We start from the raw sequence: 20,092 nt of genomic DNA, 5'->3' as shown, positions 1-20,092 counted from the left end.
TATAATTTAATATTTCCTTCTTGTATCCCTTTCATACATATGAATAAGTTTAAACACTTCCAAATAGGGGAAACATGCACTATTGGGTATTAACCAGAGAAAGCTGTGTGGCTGGCTGTCTCCCATGATGGCTCACAGGGTTGAAATGCCTTGTTGAACTAAACTTGGTTCAGGTACTGACCCTCAGATATGCAGGTCAGAAATTGATTTGTGTGCTCACTCTGGCAGCAGATATACTAAAATTGGAACAATACAGAGAAGATTAGCATGGCCCCTGCACAAGAATGACATGCAAATGTGTGAAGTGCTCCATATTTTAGAACAGATTGATGGTTACCAGAGTGGAAGTGGGTGGGAGGAGAGAAAAAGGGATAAAGGGGCATACATGTATGGTGACAGAGGGAAACTAGATTTTTGATGGTGAACACAATGCATTCTATACAGAAGTCGAAATATAATGATGTACCCCTGAAATTTACACGATGATATAAACTAATGTGACCTCAATAAAATAATAATTTAAAAAAGAAACGATTTGTCACTTCACTAAAGGTGAATGTGTCCCTAGGAGGACTCACATCAACCAAGAGACTGATATATGAAATAAGAATATCAATTTCTTAATTCATAATGAGATGTGGGACTGCTTGGGGGCCATGAGAAACCCAACTACAATTAGAAAATTTACTGGTGAACATGGAATCAGTTGCATTCAGGTAAGATGCATTCACTAGAATGTAAGCACCATGGGGGCAACGAATTTTGTCTGATTTTTCCACTGCTACAATTCCAGAGACTACAACAATACCTGATACAATAAAAGTCTGTTAAATAAATAAATGAATGAGAGACTGATGTATCCATCTCCACAATAGCAAACACCCATCTCAAGATTCAACTACTGGAGTTCCTGTATCAGGGTATTCTTGTTCCAGTACAGTGCCAGATTGAGCTGTGCCAATTTTGGCCTCTGAGATTCTTCTTTTTCTATGCTTCCACAACTGATCCTAGTAGACACCTATATGCCTACCCTATATCCACTCCCTTCTAATTCCTTGCTAACAGAATCTCAGTTTTGTTCTGGGCAGCAACGTGCCCAACCTCAAAGAAAGAATCACAATTCATCTTAGCCAAACATAGCACCTCTGTTCTCCTTTGCCAGATACTCAATGACCCAGGCACCCTTGCAGCCAGCCATGGGTAGCCATATTACCCAGTACTGTCTGATAAGACATAAAGGGAAGACTTCTGGGGGATTCTAAGGAAGATGTTGCTTCCCAGATAAAAAGACAGAGCCTCGTTAGGACAAAGATTTTTGCTCCTGACCTTTTTTCCCTGCTTGGGATGCTGATTGTGAGGACATGATGCTTGGAGCTATCACAGCACTGTTATGTTCATGGGATGAGTTAAGGATGACTACACAGTGGAAGAGTTTTAAAAGCCCAGGTCCTTGATAACATGGTTAATTGCCCTAATTGAGTTTTTTAAAGTTTTTAATGGCTTAAGCTACTGTTCAATGCTGAATGAATCAGAATGTAGCTGATGTTATCATCAACAAAAGCTACTGAATTCTATGTAGGAGTCTGGATATCATGTTTAGTTACTCATTCATTTTTTTTAAAGATTGGCCCTGGACCGGCCCTGTGGCACAGTGGTTAAGTGCGCACGTTCCGCTTTGGTGGCCCGGGGTCGCTGGTTCAGATCCCGGGTGCAGACATGGCACCACTTGGCAAGCCATGCTGTGGTAGGCGTTCCACATATAAAGTAGAGGAAGATGGGCATGGATGTTAGCTCAGGGCCAGTCTTCCTCAGAAAAAAGAGGAGGACTGGTAGCAGATGTTATCTCAGGGCTAATCTTCCTCAAAAAAAACAAAAACAAACAAACAAAGATTGGCCCTAAGCTATCATCTGTTGGCCAATCTTTTTTCTTCTTCTTCTCCCCTAGCCCCTCAGTACATAGTTGTATATTCTAGTTGTAGGTCCTTCTAGTTCTGCTATGTGGGATGTCACCTCAGCATGGCTTGAGAAGCAGTGATAGGTCCATGCCCAGGATCCGAACTGGTGAAACCCTGGGCCGCCAAAGCAGAGTGTGCAAACTTGACCATTTGGCCATGGGGCCGGCCTCTACTTACTCATTCTTTATCTCATTCTAATTTTGAGAAGTAAATACAAGATGTTTTACGGTCTTCCTTCTTACCTGATAGGTATAAGATATCAGAAACAACAGTAGTCCTACACTTCTGTTTGTCCCATCTGCTCTTTCTTCCTTTTTACCTCTTTTCCTGTCTTCTCTTGGATTATTTTTTATGAATCCATTTTCTCTCTTCTATTGACATATTAGCTATACCGTTTTAATTTTTTTAGTGGTTGCTCTAAGCTTTACAATATGAATCTTTAATTTATCACAGTCTACCTTTAAATGTTATGGCATTTAACATATAATGTAAGAATCTTATAACAATATACTTCCATCCCATCTCCTCCATTCTTTATGCTATTACGCTCATATTCTACTTCTACAAATGTTACAAATCCCATAATACACTATTATTATTCTCATTTAAGCAGTTATTTATCTTTTAAAGACATTATAAACAAGAAAAACGTCTTTTATACTTACCCACATATTTACCATTTCTGATACTCTTCATTCCTTTGCATAAATTCACGTGTCCATCTGGTATCAGCCTTCCTTCAGCCTGAAGAACTTCCTTTAGCATTTCTTGTAGTACAATTTCACTAGTGATGAATTCTCTTAGCTTTGGTTTTCTGAAATGTCTTTATTTTGCCTTCATCTTTGAAGGACATTTTCACTGGATATAAAATTCTAGGTTGACAGTGTTTTTCTTTCAGTGCTTTAAAGATGTTGCCCCACCACTCTCTGATTTGCATTGTTTTTGATGAGAAACCAGTGATCAATCTTATCTTTAAGATTTTCTCTTTATCACTGGTTTTCAGAAATTTGATTCTGTAGTGCCTCAGTGTAGTTTTCTTTGTGTTTTTGCTCCTTGGGGTTCCCTGGGATTCTTAGATATATTGGTTTACAGTTTTCAATGTATTTGGAACATTCTGAAAGTTGAGTTAAGAGAATTACAAAATTGTCAATTGTGTTTCATTGCTATATATTGCCAAAGGTCAGTGAAGAGTGCTTAACCACTATTCACAGCTCTTTAACAGCTTTTTGTTTTTAACCATGGCTTCAGAGACTCAGTACTGAAAGAAAGTTTGGGATATTGTTCTGTCTGCTGTCCTTCCCCAGATTCTAAGCACTATAACTGCATAATTTCCCTCTATTTGGTATAACTGTAAAATATCTATAAAAAGGAGAAGGGAAAAAAGTTGTGTGGATTAATATGTTCTGCATAATGGCCTTTTCAACATTTTCTCCTACTTTCACTAAGCTTGCTTCTTTAAAAAAAAAATCTCCAGGTTTATAGTTGACTGTTAATCAGATAACAGATGAGGTGCACTTCTAAGGTGAGACAGGGTTGTAAATAATTTATCCCAGGTGGTGTGTTCTGGATTGGACCTTGTCCACATGATGTCTATCAGGCAGAGAAAATGCTCCAGGCAGAGTGCAATAGGGATTACAATACTGATTACCCAGCCTCTGCAAGGATTCCTGATTCTATGACCATTGGGGCAGGCCTCATTGGTTGGCCAATGTTAACAGAATCATTGCACATTTATTATTCAGGAGGAAGGTCAAAGCCTCATGACAAAGGTCAATGAATAAGAGAATGATCCTGTGTAAGGTGGGATAAAAATAGACTTAGGGACAAATCCTTCTCTCTCCTCATTGGACCATTCACAATTATTCTTCCTAAGCTAAAGATTGTTATAAGCTTTATATTACTAGGTAGACAGAAAGGAATAAACATTTAGAGGGTACCTACTATATTCTAAGCACTCTGCAAAGGGTTTTACAACAGCATTTAATATTCACAACCCTAGGAGGAGGAAACTAATTATTAACTCCATTTTACAGATAAGCACACTGAGATTCAAGAACCTTGTCCTAAATCACACAGCTGGTATCTGGCAGCGCTGGGATTTGCACCTAGGTCTACCTGGCCTCAACAATCCCTGTTTTTTCTGCCACACAAGTACACTCAGCTTCACCTTCCAAAAAGTACTTACCGAATACTACCCCTTAGCTTCATACCAATAGGTTGGCATTCTCTACGTCACTTGCTTGGATGGGAAAACCCACTCTTCCTGCCAGATAATGAGTGTGTATTCTATCTATGAGGGAAGAACATAAATGAAGAGCTGTGGATCATTTTCAAAGTATTGGGACAGTGCTCATCTCAGAAAGAATGATGGCATTGTGATGCCCCAGATTCACTGACTAGATGTTCAGAGAGGAATCCTCCACAAGCAGAAAGTGCTATGGCCTCTGGAATTCTCCTTCTTTGAAGGAGTCTGGATGGGGGCAGCTTCCTGCAGCCTCTTAGGGTGGTGGGGATCTCCTAGTGGCATTGATTGTTTACCTGTCTAAGGCTGTAGGTATTCCTGATTCATATTGCAGAGTCCTACTTATCAGTCTCATTCTTGGCATGAGGTCAGGGGTGCAAGGCAGAGAAGAGAAGGAAAGCTTAGGAAGAGGAATAAACTGGGGAGACCGGAACTGTTAAGAGCAAGCATTCTTTGCTGTAATTTAAACAAGGTGTGTGCTTATAAAACAATTTGTGAGAAGTGGACCAAGTGTGTTGAATGTTTATAGTTTTTTGCCTGAGCTCCAGCCTTAGCACAGTATTTGATAAATGTCTGTTTGTAAATTTTCCATTTTTTGCCAGATCTATGAGGGCTATAATTTCACAGTGGTGTAGTAAAAGATCTCTTGACTAAGAGTCAGGAGGCCTCAGTTTTATTTTTGACTCTGCCATTTTCTCACTGTCTGACCTTGGACAGGCACTTTACCCGCTCTGCATTTCAGTTTTCTTAGCTATTAGATGAGGAATTTGGACTAGAGAATCATTAATATTCTATGCTTCTATGATGACAGAAATCTCAACAATAGAGGTTGGAGGGCTTTGAAGGAAAAAAAATCCCTTATTCTTCCAGATTATACTCAGCCAGGCCAGCTTTATTTAAACAGCTGATTTCATTCTCAGCTTCCCCTGAAGCTCTGTAATGGCAATGCAAAATTAACCCTTTTTTTCCCATATAACAACTAATATCTTTTTAGTTTAATAGAATTTAGATGACAAAGCAGGACATACGTAAAAACTGAGTAATAATACATGGTAATTAAGACTAAATGAAATCATCTGTAAAATGACAAGCAAGGCATGCCACTCATGGTAGGCATTAAGAAATGCTAGTTGCATATCTCGTTTCTTCCTCTCCTGTAGCACCCTCCTGCAATTAATCTTTTAAGGAGACTTTAAAACGTATTACAGTTCTCTCAATCCTATGGTTCTGGGTCCCCCTTTGATCTTGCACCCTTCCCCTACCTCCATCATCCCCCAAAAGGAATGACTCACTCCCATACCCTCCACCTCCAGAATGAGTTCTCAGATAATAACCTCTGTTGCCTCCAGCAGAATATGCCCAACATCCGCTCACACCACAGCCAGAACATAGGTTGGTTCCTTGTTCCTCAGGTCAAACAGAGGCTGTTTGGGTGGAGTTCACGCTCTTGTATTTCCTTCTTTGAAGTATCCTCTGTTTTCCTGGATTCACTGTTAACAATTAATTTCCAGTTTATGAATGGTACAAAGATCGGTAAGCTGGATTCTGAGCTTTAAAATCTATTGCACGTACCCAGGGGCCATAGGGAAAACAGGGGGTGGCTTATACTGTGTGCACTCACAGGCAATTATTTCCTATGATCTTATTGAGTAACTGCCATACCCAGATTCAAAGAGCTAATACTTTAGGAGGCCTAAGGATGGCTGATTGTACTTTTGAGATTTCCTAAGTATTTATGAGGAGTTAGAGCCTTGATCCCTGGGCTGAGTGGTGGGCAGTAGTCTTCCCTTTGGACATGACTTCAGCAGGGGAGAGAGGGAGGGCTGCCTGGAGGAGGTAGGTCACACTGAATGGGTGACAAACTGTGTATCTGCCCCTCAGTTCGGATTGTTCTTGTCCTTTTTATCCAGGAAGCTGGATCCCTTCCAACCATATCTAGAACCATAAGGGTCTGTAATGTTGAACTGTAAGTCCTTGGAGGGCAGGGACTAGGCAATATTTATTTCACCCTTCTCCAAGTGCAATGCTTGGCAGGAAACAGACCTTGATAAATGTTTGTTAAATGTTGAATAAGAAGCAGGCTTCTACTGCCCTTTACATGCAGACAGACTCCAAGGCGGCTGCCATGATCCTTCCTCCCAGTGCCTTTGTGTGATCCTCTCCACTTGAGTATGGGCAGGACTTGTGACTTGCTTCTAAGCAATAGAATATGGTGAAGGTGATAGGGTGCCACTTCCATGATTATGTTACATTATGTAAAACTCTTGCCAGGCAACAAAAGCAAAAAATAGACAAATGGGACTATATCAAACTTAAAAACCTCTGCACATCAAAGGAAACAATCAACAAAGTGAAAGGCAACCTACTGAATGGGAGAAAATATTTGCAAATCATATATCGGATAAGAAGTTAATGTCCAGAATATAAAAAGAACTCCTACAGCTCAACAACAACAAAAACAAATAAGCTGATTTTAAAATGGGCAAAGGATTTGAATAGACATATCTCCAAAGAAGATATACGAATGGCCAACAAGCATATGAAAAGATGCTCAACATCACTAATCATCAGAGAAGTGCAAATCAAAACCACAATGAGGTATCACTTCATCCCTGTTAGGATGATCATTATAAAAAAAAACACACAGAAAATAACAAGTGCTGGTGCAGATATGGAGAAAAGGGAACCCTTGTACACTATTGGTGGTATAGGGGAGGAAGACCTATTCCTCTACCCTCTAGGTCCTTCTGGCTGGTTGACATGAGACAGAATAAGAGAAAATCAAACAAAGTTTAATAACATGTATACATGGGAGAAACCCAGGAAAACTGAGTAACTCTCCAAAATGGCCAAAGCCGCCACCTTAAATACCATCTTCAGCTAAAGACAAAGGAGGATGTTGTGGGTAGTGGTTTGGGACTTCAGAGGGGAGGAAGGCAATTCACACGGAGATGGAAAAGCAAATGTTTGTTAAACAAGTGCTTGCTGAGCTACCTAGAGACAATGTGATCCGAGAGACAGAACTTTCATAAAAATTGGCTTGTTGGTGCCTTTCTATCACAGCTATTTTGCATTATCCTATAGTTATCAGTGGTGATAGCTCCTTCCTGGAACAGGCCTTGTATCCTAAATTCTTTTGGGCAGTTAGGGGGAAAGTCAAAGTTTCTTTCAGAGTCTTTTGTTCTTAAAAATAATCAAGCCAAAGAGACACATTTGGGGTGGCAAATTCTGATCACCTACAGTGGGAATGTAGGATGGTGCAGCCACTATGGAAAACAGTATAGAGATTCCTCAAAAAATTAAAAATAGAACTACTATATGATCCAGCAATCCCACTTCTGGGTATATATCCAAAAGAACTGACAACAAGATTTTAAATAGATATTTGCAGACGTAGGTTCATTGCAACATTACTCATAATAGCCAAAATGCAGAAGCGACCTAAATGTCCATCAATGGATGAATGGATAAAGAAATGTGGTATATACATACAATGGACTATTATTCAGCCTTAAGAAAGATGGAAATTTTGTCATAGGCTGCAACATGGATAAACCTTGAGGACATTATGCTAAGTGAAATAAACCAGTCACAAAAAGACACTGTATGATTCCACTTATGCGAGGTATCTAAAGTAGTCAAATTCATAGAGACATAAAATAGAATGGTGGTTACCAGGGGCTGAGGGAGGGGGAAATGGGGAGTTGTTCAATAGGTACAGAGCTTCAGTTTTGCAAGATGGAAAAGCTACACAACAATATGCATATATAGACAGTCCCCAACTTACGTTGGTTCCACTTACAATTTTTCAACTTTATGATGGTGCAAAAGAAACCATACATTCAGTAGAAATTGTACTTCAAATTCTGAATTTTGATCTTTTCCCAGGCTAGCAATATGCAGTACGATCCTCTCTCATGATCCCGCACAGCCACAGCTCCCAGTCAACCCTGCGATCTCCAGGGTAAACAACTGATACATTTACAACCATTCTCTACCCCAAAGAACATTCTGTTTTTCACTTTTGGTACAGTATTCAATAAGTTACATGAGATATTCAACACTTTGTTATAAAACAGGCTTTGTGTTAGATGATTTTGCCCAACTGTAGGCTAATGCAAGTGTTCTGGGCATGTTTAAGGCAGGCTGGGCTAAGCTATGATGTCTGGTAGGTTAGGTGGATCAAATGCATTTTCGACTTAAAATATTTTCAACTTAAGATGGGTTTATTGGGACATAACCCCATCGTAAGTCGAGGAAGATCTGTAGTTAACACTACAGTACTGTACACTTAAAAATGGTTAAGATGGCAAATTTTATGTTATGTGGGGGTTTTTTCACAATAAAAAAAGGACTCTATCTTGCTAGAAGACTACTCCAGAGACTCTCCTCTGCTGGCTTGATGAAGTAAAGGGCCGTATTGGGTAAGCCCATGTGACAAGGAACTGCAGGCAGCTTCTAGAAACCACAAGCAGCCTCAACCGACAGCCAGTAAGAAGCCAAGGCCCTCAGTCAACGACATGAATTCTGCCAACGCCAACAACTTGAGCTTAAGCGGCTTCTCACTTGGCCATGCTCCCACATGAGAATGTAGCTTGGCCGACACCTGAGCAGAGGACCCAGGTAAGCCATGCCTAGACTCCTGACCTACAGAAACCACGATAATAAATGTATGTAATTTAAGCCACTAAGTTTGTGGTAATTTATGTGGCAATAGCTAACTAATACAAAAGGGATGGTATAACCCAACTTGCTTTCACGTAACTACCTTGCTGTTGTAGAACCTTGAAATAAAAAGTGTTCATGGTGGAGGCCAACGGCCAGTCTTAAGTCATAAACATTCATAGCCCTGGAATATGTCCATGTCTCTGCCTAAAAGTCACTCAGCCTCTACATGTGGTTTCCAGGGGGCAGACTCTGCATATTTAGTACAATTGCCAATGCGCTGGCCTCCTCACAAAGCGCACAAAGGAAAAAAAGAGACATGATCTTCTCTCTCTTTTTTTTTTGAGGAAGATTAGTCCTGAGCTAACATCTGCCACCAATCCTCCTCTTTTTGCTGAGGAAGACTGGCCCTGAGCTAACATCCGTGCCCATCTTCCTTTACTTTAATGTGGGATGTCTACTGCAGCATGGCTTGCCAAGCTGTGACATGTCCACACCCGGCATCCGAACCGAGGAACCCCAGGCTGCTGAAGCGGAATGTGCGCACTTAACCACTGCGCCACTGGGCCGGCCCCCATGATCTTCTCTCTTAAACTTTAACCAAAGGGTCTCCATGGTCTCTCTCTGCCATGAATTTTATGATCCTCAGTAAGAGCCCCATGGAGTGCAATGGTAACAGCCTGGGATGGATTCAGGCTAGGAAGGCAAATCAATTCATCTCATAAACAGATAGGGGCGGCTTGGGATGACTCCTTACAACAGGGGACCACCTCTGCCCCAGTCTACCGACACAGCTCCTCATTCTTTGGTTTGCTGTAAGCATTCCTTATGGCAAGGGTCAGAAATGAGCAGAGCTGGGCACGTCCATGGGAAATCAAGCATGATCACACCCATATCTGTATGTTCCCAAACGGCATTTACCACCCCAACCTCCCTCTCTGGCCAAGGAGCTTCTTATCTCCACTTCTTTCTGTGGTGAGCAGAATGGAGGCTTTTTGACCATTTGGCTCCCTTTCTCCTTACAAGTGTGTGTAGTGAGGTGGTTTTGGGGAGGGGTGGTATGAGATGGTCAAAAGTAGGCAACAGTGGTAGTTGGGAGGATGCAGGCAATCCCAGCCGTGGCTATGCAGAGCCAGAAACTCAAATGCGGTCAGTCTTCTCTGGCAGGTCAAAGTCATTATCTCAACCTCCACATCTTCCCAGATGTGCCAACAGAAAGGAAAGGCCTTTCTTGGTGCCAATGAGAAAAGACTGGCTGGCAGGACTTGGGTCACAATATTGACTAAGGGGGTGGCATACTCTGATTGGCAGCCCCCCACCAAAGGGAACCATCTAGTTGGGTGTATGGGGACAATAATTTTTCAAAAGCAGAAAATGCTGTGGCCAGCCTGGTGGCATAGTGGTTAAGTTTGTGCACTCCACTTTGGCGGCCCAGGGTTCACGGGTTCAGATCCCAGGCACGGACCTAGCACTGCTCATCAAGCCACACTGTGGCTGCCTCCCACATAAAATAGAGGAAGATTGGCTGGCACAGATGTTAGCTCAGGGCCAATCTTCCTGACCAAAAAAAAAAAATGGCAGAAGATGCTGTTCTAGGAAACAAATAGCTGTCCTTGATGTTTTCTCTCACTCAATATGTATTTCAGACTGTACCATAAGGTCCTGGTTCCTGTCATTCCTGTGCTTCCTACAGTGAGCAGTGCATTCCCCTTTTGCCTAAGCTAGAGTTGGTTACCATCACTTGCTAATGAGAGTCCTGATTAATACCTTATTTATTACTGACCAGCCTCTTTTAATTGCAGCCTAAAGTAGCGTAATACCTTACATTCACAAAGAGAAGTCTTACACTTTTGATGGTCCACCCCTAAAGATGAAACAGGCTTCCATGTCCTAAAGCATAATTTCTCAAAAGAGAAAAGAAAAGAAGGGGGCTGGCCCAGTGGCATAATGGTTAAGTTCACGTGCTCCACTTCAGCCACCTGGGGTTTGCAAGTTCACATCCCAGGCACAGATCTAGCACTGCCCATCAAGCCACACTGTGGTGTCATCCCACATAAAATAGAGGAGGATTGGCACAGATGTTAGTTCAAGGAGGTCAAGACAAAAAGAGGAAGACTGGCAACAGATGTTAGCTCAGGGCCAATCTTCCTCACAAAAGAAAAGAAAAGAAATCTTGGCCCCAAACAGTGTTTTCTTGGGGTTGGTTGTTTCTATTGATCATTCTCACAGGTTGTTACCCACAAGTAGCAAGAAAATCACCCTCTGAGAAAGAGCCAACTTCTGGTCCATTCCAAGTACTACAACCTGTGGAACACAGATCTTATCAGATGTTATCAAAATTTAGATAATTCAAGCTACAGTGAGCGTATCTGGAGAGTCATCCAAATCTATAATTTCATGTAATGAGAATCTGAATTTAGAGTGTTTCTCTGGCTCCAGATCAACAAAATTACATCTCTGCTTACCTGGCAATTTCCCTTCCAGGAGTCTGCCTAAGGAAACAATCATAAACCTGGGCCAAAACTTGGGTGGCCCAAGTTTTGAACAAGTTTTGCCCAAAAGGAACAAAAGATGTTCATCGAAGAATTATTTATCATTGAAAAAAAAAACCTTAAATCTTCAACAACAGAATGGTAAAATAAATTGCATGTGATGGAACTCTAAGGAGCCGTTGCATTTTTTAATGTAAATATACATAATGACATCAGAAACTACACTATAATGTTAATAGTAATAATGCTAACAACTATGTCAGGTGCTGTGCTGAGCATTTTACATGTATTATTTCATTCAGTCCTCACAACTAACCATATGAAGGATATTATTATTATTTACTTATTACAGATGAAGAAATGACGGCTTAACAAGATTAAGTAACTTAACACAATCACAAAGATGGGGTGTGTCTAATTCCAAAGCTGTAGCAGCTAAGAAGCCACTACACTATTCCGCAGGATACAAATTATAGACATATGATACCAATTTGTTGTTACTACACAGACACACACACACAGGTGATTTTAAAAATATTTTTAAATGGGTACAGCAAAGCACAGACCAGTCAGAATGGACACTACAACCAATCAGAATGGAAGCTAGGTGTAAATAACCAAAATGGTCATCTGGTTTTAGTTAGCCTCTGCTGTGTAACAAACCACCCCAAAATTTGGTGGCTTAAAACAACCATTTTATTAGCTCGTGATTCTGTGGATTGATAACATGGGCTGGAATCAGCTAGGTGGTTCTTCTGCTGGTCTTTCCTAGAGTCACTTGTGTGGCTACAATCATCTCACAGCTCAACTAAGATTGGATGGCAACACAGCCTCACTTACACATCTGGCAGTTGGTGCTGGCTGTCAGCTGGACCTCTCTCTTCAAGAAGTTTTTCATCCTCAAGGAGGCTAGCTCAAGTACCTTCACGTGGCAGCAGCAGCGATCCAAGAAGGCATGAGCAGAAGCTTTAAGACCTCTTGAAGGCTGGGAGCTGGCCCCATGGCCAAGAGGTTAAGTTCGCCCGCTCCGCTTCGGCAGACCAGGGTTTCACCGGTTCGGATCCTGGGAGTGGACGTGGCACCGCTTGTCAAGCTCATGCTGAGGCGGCATGCCACATGCCACAACTAGAAGGACCCACAACTAAAATACACAACTATGTACCGGGGGGCTTTGGGGAGAAAAAGGAAAAATAAAATCTTTAAAAAAAGATCTCTTGAGGGGCTTGCTTGGTGGCACAGTGGTTAAGCTTGCATGTTCCACTTCAGCGCCCGGGGTTCACCGATTCGGATCCCCGGTGTGGATCTATGTATCGCTTAAGCCATACTGTGGCAGGCATCCCACATATAAAGTAGAGGAAGATGGGCACAGATGTTAGCTCAGGGCCAGTCTTCATCAGCCAAAAGAGGAGGATTGGCAGCAGATGTTAGCTCAGGGCTAATCTTGCTCAAAAAAAAAAAAAAATCTCTTAAGGTATTGCTTAGAAGTTGTACACTACCACTTCTACTGCATTCTATTGGTCAAGGCAAGTCACAAAGCCAGTCCAGATTCAAGGAATGGGGAAATAGACTCTACCTCTTGATGGGAGGAGCTGCAATGAATTTGTGGCCATTTTTAATCCACTACACTGTATATACCAACTGAGTATCAGCCCTGCATGTATATGTACATAAAAAAAAAGACTAGAAGGAAACCAACCTGTTGACAGGGATTATTTTTCTTTTTGTATTTCCACACTTCTCCAATTTTCTTAATCAGTATGCATTACTTTCATAAACAGAAAAAAGAATTGACACCTTTCCTAATACTTTAATAGGGCAGGTTGGAGAGCTTCACTTTGGCACTGAAATCAACAGAATTCCTTCTTCCCTAGCTCTACCGTTTTCCTGGCTTTGGCAATTTTGTAACCCCTCTGAGCCTCAGGTTTTTCTCAGTTCCAAAGATGGAGCTAACATTACCTATTTCACAAGACAGTTGTGAGGCTCAGATGAGACAATGAATATAAAGCACCCACACTCACGATGTGCCTTGGCCACAATGTGCCTTGGTGGTTTCCCTTCCTCCTCCTCTCCCCCTACTCAGACCTCCTCAGTTATAGGATTCTCTTTCTCACGAAGATTAAACTCTGTTTAGTAAACCACACACACCTCTCTAAAAGTAAACCATACGCCCAGAGAGCTGGTTTCAAAACTTAGTCCTCCTTTATAACTGCTAAACACCTAGCACGAGACTCAATAAATATTTGTTGATTTGTTGAGGCATTAACCAAATAAAAGTTTTCCAAATGCTAGGCAGTTAATCCCTTTTCATGCAATTTTAAATCTAAATTCCAGTATCAAGAGGCAGTAATGTTGGTTATCCATTGCACCCATCTCTTCATGACAATGGAAAAGCCTAACTTGATTCCCTGCCCTGAAGAAAATTCAAGTTTCTTTTCTTCAAGTTTAATTACTGATTAAGAAAATTGGAGAAGTGTGGAAATACAAAAAGAAAAATAATCCCTGTCAACAGGTTGGTTTCCTTCTAGTCTTTTTTTTTATGTACATATAAAGCTTCTACATGTGCACAACTACAATCACAAGGAGCTTGTGTTAGCCATCTGTTTTTCAGAATAGGCTCTTCTTGTCATAATGGCAAAGTTGAACATAAGAGCATGAAACTTAAACTGAAAAAACAGAATAAATATAAAAAAAATTATAATGCATTTTAATGAAACAATCATTATTCTAAAAAACTAAGCAACCCAAACTGAAAACGGTCTTGTTTTTCCTTCAACGAAGCAGCTATCATTAGTCATGGAGGTCTAATTTACTGTTATCAGTAAATTTGTAACAAGCTCCCCTCCATCCTCCCACAATTTAGACCAAAGCAGAGGAGGGAAGGGCCTATGAATGGTCTTCCATGTGTCACGGTGACAGGAAAGACACCACCTGAATTAGGTAGATGAGAATCAATACTATTTTTAAAGATCTTTGAGAAAGACATTTCTTAAACTCCCAGCTGACAGTGACTCACCATGCATGACATCCCCAGAGGGTGGGAAGGGTAAGAGAGAACTCACTTTTGCTTTCTTTCTACTTACAGGATATTGCGAACAAAGGCAGAGACTCACTTGTTGAATGTCGTGGGGGAGGTCATTTGGTGATAGTCCAATCTCTCATTCTACAGAAAGAGAATGCTGCAGGTCCCTTTTATTCGTTCTCTGTGACTCATCCCAGAACCCAGGCAGGACCCTCAGGAAGGTCTGTCTGGAAAGGTGGGTTGTAAAAGAAAACTCTATCTGCAAGAGGCTTGAAAACTTGTTCCAGTGGGTACAATCCAGGAATAGCTTTACTCTAAGCCAACTGTTAACAAAAATTTTGGTCCCACGACATTTAAAAATTATCAAAGAATCCAAAATGCTTACCTTTGAAAATTCCAGAAAACATAAGAATACATAAGCACACATTCCTTTAGTCACTGAAGCAATGATGTCATCACACATTCTGTAAATTTATAATTATTTCAAAATAGAAAGTTAAAAAAAGGGAATAAAAAGAAGCAAAGAGGATGGAGCAAGTAGGGATTACAACAACTTTCAACAGCAATGGAAGCCAGAAGATAGTCAGATATTGTCAATATGCTGAAAGAAAATCACTTCCAATCTCAAATTCTGTAAGCAGTGAAATAAATTCTTCAAAAATTTTAAGATGAATTACAGACATATTTAGACAAGCAAAACAGAACATTGTACAAAAGCAGACCTTCATTAAAGGAAATTATGAAGAGTGTAACCCAGGCAGAAGGAAAGTGTTTCCTCAAGGAAAGTCAGAGATTTGAGAAACAATAAGAAGGGGAAAAAGCAAGAAAGAAAACATTCTGTTAATTCTAAAGATCTCAAGTACAGTATTCCCCCCTTATTTGCGGTTTCACTTTCTCCAGTTTCAGTTACCCACGGTCAACCACAGTCCGAAAACATTAAATGGAAAATTCCAGAAATAAACAATTCATAAGTTTCAAATTGTGCACCGTTCTGAGTAGCGAACGTGATGACATCTTGAGCCTTCCCACTCTGTCCCGCCCAGGATGTGAATCATCCCTTTGTTCAGCGTATCCACGCTGTATACCTTAGCCGGTACCGCCCCTTAGTTACTTAGCAACCATATCAGTTATCAGATGACTGTCCCAGTATCACAGTGCTTGTGTTCAAGTCGCCCTTATTTTACTTAATAGCCCCAAAGCACAAGAGCAGTGATGCTGGCACTTCAGATACGCCAGAGAAGTTATTGTTGTTAATCTCTTACTGTGCCTAATTTATAAATTAAACTTTATCATAGGTATGTATATATAGGAAAAAACATAGTATATATAGGGTTCAGTACTATCCCCAGTTCCAGGATCCACTGAGTGTCTTGGAACTATCCCCCGCAGATAAGTGGGGACTACTGTACAGGGTGAAAACTTATTGAGGAATCCAAATAAACTACCTTAGGAAATTTTGTAAAACATAAGAATACACAAGGACGTATTCCTTTAGTCATCAGAGTGATGACTTCATCACACAACAGGTCACCTCTGGAAAATTCCAGCGAGAGTGATAAAGGCAAATGACAGACTCCTTGAAAGGATCTTGGGACCCACAGCATCCCCGGGACCACAGTTTGAGAATAGGCCGTCTAATTCTTCTCATCGCCCAAGGCCAGATCTCCTGAGTTTCTTTCCCTGACGGGTCAAGAAAGAAACAGCAAGGTCACTGGTCGGGGGCCATCAGGGAAATTCCTCTCTCTCTTTCGCAAAGGTTACTGGAGGACACGTAGGTTCTGCGGTCCAGCTTCCAGTAAGGCTCCGAGAGGCGCCACTAGAGGGCGCCGCTAGGGAACCCTGCCGCACGCCCCACTGGCCCCACCCGCGCGGCCGGGTTCACACGACGGCCGGAAGAGAGGGCGGCGCCCGGAAGAGGGGGGGCGGTCGCGGCCTGATTGGACGAGGTGCTGCCGCATCACAGCTGGGGGCGGGGCCTCTTCGCGCTAAAAAGAGGAGCCCGGCGGTCGCTCGAGCGCGCAGTTCTGGTCGCTTGAGCTGAAGCTTTTCAGTCGCTCACCGAGGTTCGCCGGGTCATGGTGCCAGCCTGACTGAGAAGAGGACGCTCCCGGGAGACGAATGAGGAACCACCTCCTCCTGCTGTTCAAGTACAGGGGCCTGGTCCGCAAAGGGAAGAAAAGCAAAAGACGAAAATGGCTAAATTCGTGATCCGCCCGGCCACCGCCGCCGACTGCAGTGACATCTTGCGGCTGATCAAGGTAGCCGAGGCCCGGGCTCCTCCCAGGGCGGGGGGTGGCTCCGTCTCCGGGAGAGTCCGCGTCTCGCGCAGGTTCCCCCTTCTCCCCCAGCCCCGCCTGGCCGCGCCGCTCTGGGCCGGACTCTGGGAAGAAATCGCGCCCCGTCTGCCCGCTGCCCCCGCTGCCCTTTCCCGCGGAGCTGCCGGGCCGGGGCCTCACTTAGTTTCCTCTTTCTCTCCCTGTCTCGTATGCGCATCGCCCCAGGAACTGGCTAAATATGAATACATGGAAGAGCAAGTAATGTTAACTGAAAAAGGTAACACGACAGTGGGAGGCGAGGGACGAGCGTCTGGTGCCTGTCACCTTTACCGAGGCTAACACTATCTATGCTGCCCCTTGCAGATCTGCTAGAGGATGGTTTCGGAGAGCACCCCTTCTACCACTGCCTGGTTGCAGAAGTGCCCAAGGAACACCAGACTCCGGAAGGTAACCGCCCTCCCCTTTCAGAAGCCAAAGAAACCGAGTGTTGTGTAAATCGTAGTGTCTGCTGTGTAGAGCCACTTACAACACAGGCCGAAGTTACTGAGAAGTTGGCCAGAAATAATAGCCAACCAGTGTTCAGACTACTGAGGAAAAAAATAGATGTCCGGCACTTAATAATAGGGCGGGTTAAAAGAGCTGTGTAAGTATCAGTGCCGTGGAGACCCGGAAGAGTTTGAGCCATTTAAGTAAGTATCACAGTGCTGTGGAGACCCGGAAGAGTTAGGTATAATGTCATTTGTTGTAATTCAGTTTCGTAAATGGTTCTTGTTTGACCCTAACGTAACCTTTTTTGTAATTGTTAAATCACATTTTTTTCTTTAATTTGTCCCAATCTTCAGGTTACAGTCTCTAGCTTCGCCATGTACATGGCCCTTCCGTGTACATGGATGGGCGGGGAGGTAACTAAAAGATCCTTTACACAATAAAGTAGATGATCATGATAAATGAGGTAAGGTCCTATTATCACACACTTAAAACACGGTAGATCAGAAACTCCATTGTACTCGCTTCCTGTCTGTGTTTGCAAAGGACTATAAAATGGCTAGAAAGTTTAATTTGAAACCTTTGCCTCCAGTTGGAATTATAGACACCCGATAAGAGGATGTAAATTTTTTTTTTTTTTGCTGGTCCCTGTTGACTGGTCAGAAGACAGCACTAAAAGGGGAAGTTGTTTGGGTGGGTGCTTAAGTTTTTTTCTGACGTCTGTTCCCCAAGCTAGAAGAAATGAGCAGAAAACATAAGGGGTGAGGTGCTTTTTAGAGGGATGTGGATGTTACACAACACCTGTTTCTGGGTACCTCTGCTTCTTCTGGCTTAAAAACTGGGGAGAGCAAATTGAAAATGTGTGAATTGGAAGGCAAGTTCTGAAATTAAACGTTGCTTTTTTTGGCCTGATGTCCTGACCTTAAGGAAGTGGAGTTTCTAAACTACAAATATTTCTTATTCTGAACTGCCGTGTAAACCTGACTTATTCCCAAGTCAACATACCAGTATATCAATAGGATGTGAATAATGTGTGTGTTTAGTTTAAGACCATAGCAGTTTTGCTCTGGCAAGTAATGAACAGCATTCTCGCTTCCTGAGTTTGAGACCCAGCAGATTGCAGAGTGGCCAGTCCACAATTTTAGCCTGGCTTCAGCTAGCTCTAATGTGTGCTTTTGGCAAATACATGTTCTGAGAACAGTGAGATCATCCAACAGTGGCCTGGACTGCACTAGCATAAAAGTCAGGAGACAGTCCGGTTCAGTGGCTACTTATTTTTATAATACATGCATGTATATTTTTTAAAACCTGTGATAGGCTTCTGATTTTGCAGCTACAACTTCCATGGATTGCTTTTCATCCACATCTCATGTGATACTCTTATTACAGGACACAGCATCGTTGGTTTTGCCATGTACTATTTTACCTATGACCCATGGATTGGCAAACTGTTGTATCTTGAGGACTTCTTCGTGATGAGTGATTACAGAGGTATGATTGAGTTCAGGGGGCAGCTCTAAAGAGAATTAGGGCTTGAAGTCTTTAAAATGACTTTTTAAATGGTACTTCTCTTTCTTTTAGGCTTTGGCATAGGATCAGAAATTCTGAAGAACCTAAGCCAGGTACGTCTTGATTTTTGGTTTCTGAATTTGTAAGGGTCACTGGATTATTTTAATAACTGAATCAAAATTGGGTCTTGGAAATCCGGTGAAAGGTCACTGAGTTTGTGTTTTCCTCTCCCATAAAAGGTTGCGATGAAATGTCGCTGCCGCAGCATGCACTTCTTGGTAGCAGAATGGAATGAACCATCTATCAACTTCTACAAAAGAAGAGGTGCTTCTGATCTGTCCAGCGAAGAGGGATGGAGACTCTTCAAGATCGACAAGGAGTACTTGCTAAAAATGGCAGCAGAGGAGTGAGGAGTGCTGGTGTAGACGATGACAGCTTCCATTCTATTTTAGAATAAATTCTCAACTTATCTTGCTTTCTATCCTGTTTGTAGTGAAATAATAGAATGAGCACCCATTCCAAAGCTTTATTACCAGTGGCGTTGTTGCATGTTTGAAATGCGGTCCGTTGGAGATGGTAATCTTGGATGCAGTTTGCCGTCAGATTTCTCCTTGAACATCTTTTTGCTAAACAACTAGGTGGTGTGATCTTAATGTATATGAAAAAACTTCATTCTTGTGAGTCATTTAAATGTGTACAATGTACACACTGGTATTTAGAGTTTCTGTTTTGATTCTTTTTTAATAAACTACCCTTTGATTTAATTGCTTGGTGTCAGCATTTTTACTAATCCTTTATTTCTTAGATATTTTTCTTGCTGTTGAGTGCAAAATAAAAACGGCCAAGAAACAACTTTACAAAGTTGTTTAAAAACAGTTTTTAACCCAGTTTAAAGTTTCTTTTGGTCATGAGAAGCCAGCTGAATTCCAAGGCGTTATATATGTAGCAACATGTAAAATAGGACTTTACATTGATGACACCGTACACTTCATCTTACTGAATTTTCAGGAGCTTAGAAATGGAAGCCCACAATGAATAAGCCCATTTGTCACCCAAGTAAAAGAAGCAGAGATGGGATTCTGAAACACTGGAAACCAGGGGGAAAAAATCTTGGCCGTAACAACCTCATCCCACACAAAATAATATTCTGAAGGGAAAGTGGATCACTTTGCTAATCAGGAGCAAAAATCCCACATTTTTACAGGAAATTTGCAAATAAAAATACAGGCTGAGTTGGACACAGGTACCAATCAGGGAAATTAGCATCCCATTTGGAGGGTGAGTTTGTGGTACTGTGTTAACACAATGGGCTTCTGGGAAACAATAGGAGTGCTTAAACCTGGGGGCAGGGGGCTGGACAGTAAATAAAAGCTTCCTCCAGAATAGAAAATAAAACTCAGTAGAGGCATGAGGAAGAAACATATGTGAACTCCTTTTTTTTTTGCTGG

General features: G+C 41.9%; 1 protein-coding gene and 1 non-coding gene across 2 annotated transcripts; both read left to right on the top strand.

Annotated features, from left to right (window-relative positions):
- Positions 1 to 212: 212 nt before the first annotated feature.
- On the top strand, positions 213 to 319 carry LOC124246208 (U6 spliceosomal RNA). Its single transcript, XR_006890417.1, has one exon. It is a non-coding gene; the product is annotated as a U6 spliceosomal RNA (small nuclear RNA).
- Positions 320 to 16,383: 16,064 nt separating this feature from the next.
- On the top strand, positions 16,384 to 19,408 carry SAT1 (spermidine/spermine N1-acetyltransferase 1). Its single transcript, XM_046674031.1, has 6 exons — positions 16,384 to 16,631; positions 16,875 to 16,926; positions 17,013 to 17,096; positions 18,525 to 18,626; positions 18,717 to 18,757; positions 18,884 to 19,408. The coding sequence occupies exons 1-6, from the start codon at positions 16,566 to 16,568 to the stop codon at positions 19,052 to 19,054; spliced, it is 516 nt and encodes a 171-aa protein (XP_046529987.1). The 5' UTR covers positions 16,384 to 16,565; the 3' UTR covers positions 19,055 to 19,408.
- Positions 19,409 to 20,092: the final 684 nt, after the last annotated feature.

Source organism: Equus quagga, chromosome 10 (assembly GCF_021613505.1).
Source record: "Equus quagga isolate Etosha38 chromosome 10, UCLA_HA_Equagga_1.0, whole genome shotgun sequence".
Taxonomy (NCBI): Eukaryota; Metazoa; Chordata; class Mammalia; order Perissodactyla; family Equidae; genus Equus; species Equus quagga.
This window is presented reverse-complemented; position numbering and strand designations above follow the sequence as displayed.